The sequence below is a fragment of the Eimeria mitis genome, genomic scaffold, assembly GCF_000499745.2.
Source record: "Eimeria mitis Houghton genomic scaffold, Emh_scaff7208, whole genome shotgun sequence".
NCBI classification, from domain to species: Eukaryota; Apicomplexa; class Conoidasida; order Eucoccidiorida; family Eimeriidae; genus Eimeria; species Eimeria mitis.
Window position 1 is genome coordinate 1 of NW_013575260.1, and position 2005 is coordinate 2005.

Genomic DNA, 2005 nt, shown 5'->3' on the forward strand with positions numbered 1-2005 from the left:
GCTGCTGCTGCTGCTGCTGCTGTTGCTGCTGCTGATGCTGCTGATGATGATGCGGATGATGGTTGTGGTGTTGATGATGGTGGTGATGGTTCTGCTGCAGGAGCTGCTGCTGTATCAGGAATAGGAGCTGCAGCAGCAGGAGTAGGTGCAGCAGCAGCAGGAGCAGCAGCAGCAGGAGCAGCAGCAGCAGGAGCTGCAGCAGCTGAAAGTATGGGTTTAAACAGAGGAGGTATAAGTAAGAGATCTGCTTGGGGGCAGCATAAGTCAAAAGAAGAAGGAACTGCAGCACCCACTGGCAGCCCCTGTATCTTCTTGTATGTACCCATGCTTACAGGCGGGTGAGATAGTATACGCATCAACCGAGATGCCTCGCTGCATGTAGCTGAACATATACATAAAAAAGGAGACAGTTGAGAGGAGACACATAGCAAGGGGACACTCAGAAGGAGACAGTCAAAAGGAGACACATAAAAAGGAGACACTCAAGAGGAGACAGTTAGGAGAAGACACATAAAAAGGAGACAGTTAAGAGGAGATACATAAAAAGAATACACATAAGAAGTGACAGCGAAGAGGGGACAGATGAAAGGAGACACATAAAAAGAGACAGCGAAGACAGATAAAAGGAGACACATAAATGGAGACACATAAAAGGGAGAAAGTTAAGAGAGACAAACAGAGGAGACACCCAAAAGGAGACAGAAAAGAGGAGACATATAAATGGAGACACGAAGAAAGAGACACATAAAAAGAGAGACACATACAAAGAAAAACAGAAGAGTAGGAGAGGACTCGTCGAGGATATCCCCCTACTGAGAGAGGAGACACACAGAGAGGAGACACATCAGCAAACAGAGAAAAAATATATAGAGCCGCGCAGACACACCAACTGAGTCGCTGCTGCGGTGTATACAGCCAAAGGAGACACCAAATCAATGTATGCAGCCCCAAGGAGGGAGGCAACACGAAAGACAGAGATAAGAGACGCAAGCGGAGACAAAGACAAAGACAAAGACAGAGACAGAGAGAAGGACAAAGGCAAACACAGACACAGGCACCTGCAGCAGCAGCAGCAGCAGCAGCAGCAGCAGCAGCACTTGGAGCTGCTTACTAACGAAGCTTTTAGGAGACACTGCATTGAGGTTAGCATTGGCAGCAGCAGCAGCAGCAGCAGCAGCATCCAAATCATTGGCTACAGCACAGCGCACAACGCCCTGAAGCTCCTTTAGATAGCGGAGACTGCGTAAACCTGAAAAGGAGACACATACAAAAGGAGACAACTACAGAGTACACACGGAGACAGCTGAAACAAAAAAACAAAAGATACACAGCAACGTTGGGGAGAAGCAGACAAATTCTCTCTCTCTCTGTCTCTGTCTCTCTTTCTGTCTCTGTCTCTCTCTCTCTCTCTGTCTGTCTCTCTCTCTCTCTCTCTCTCTCTCTCTATATATATATATATATATANTATATATATATATATATATATATATATATATATATATATATATATATATATATATATATATATATGCGTATGGAGAGACACATACACAGAGAAAAAAAGGAGACAGGCGCAAAAAGGAGACACTTCGTACCTGTAGCTGCGAGGGCCTCGAGCACATTGAAGCCCACAAACTCCAGGGGGGGGGGCTCAGGCCGCCCCTCCGCCTTGCTGCGCGCTGAGGCAGCAGCAGCTGCACAGCAGCAACACACACACACACAGACTGTCCCTAAACAGCAGCAGCAGCAGCAGCAGCAGCGGCAGCAGGAGATGCTGCAGGGCAGCAACGTGGATACAAAAACTGCAGCAGCAGCAGAGAAGGTATAGGGGAAGAGGAGAAGGACAGAGGCGGGCTGCTGCTGCTTGTGCTGCTGCTGCAATCTTCTTGTCTCATCAGCAGCAGTGAAACAACAAGCAGATATATCTGTAGCTAGCTAGCTGTACAAGCGGAGAGCTAGCTGTCCCCATGGGCGGCCAACTCGCTAGCTGGGGGACCGCGGGTGT

The 2005-nt window shown here is 48.2% G+C and overlaps 1 protein-coding gene across 1 annotated transcript; it reads left to right on the top strand.

Annotated features, from left to right (window-relative positions):
- Positions 1-935: 935 nt before the first annotated feature.
- On the top strand, positions 936-1229 carry EMH_0090620 (uncharacterized protein; the record flags this gene model as incomplete). The annotated part of the gene is made up of 1 exon (XM_013501616.1): positions 936-1229. One exon carries the CDS (start codon positions 936-938, stop codon positions 1227-1229), a length of 294 nt encoding a protein of 97 aa, XP_013357070.1.
- Positions 1230-2005: the final 776 nt, after the last annotated feature.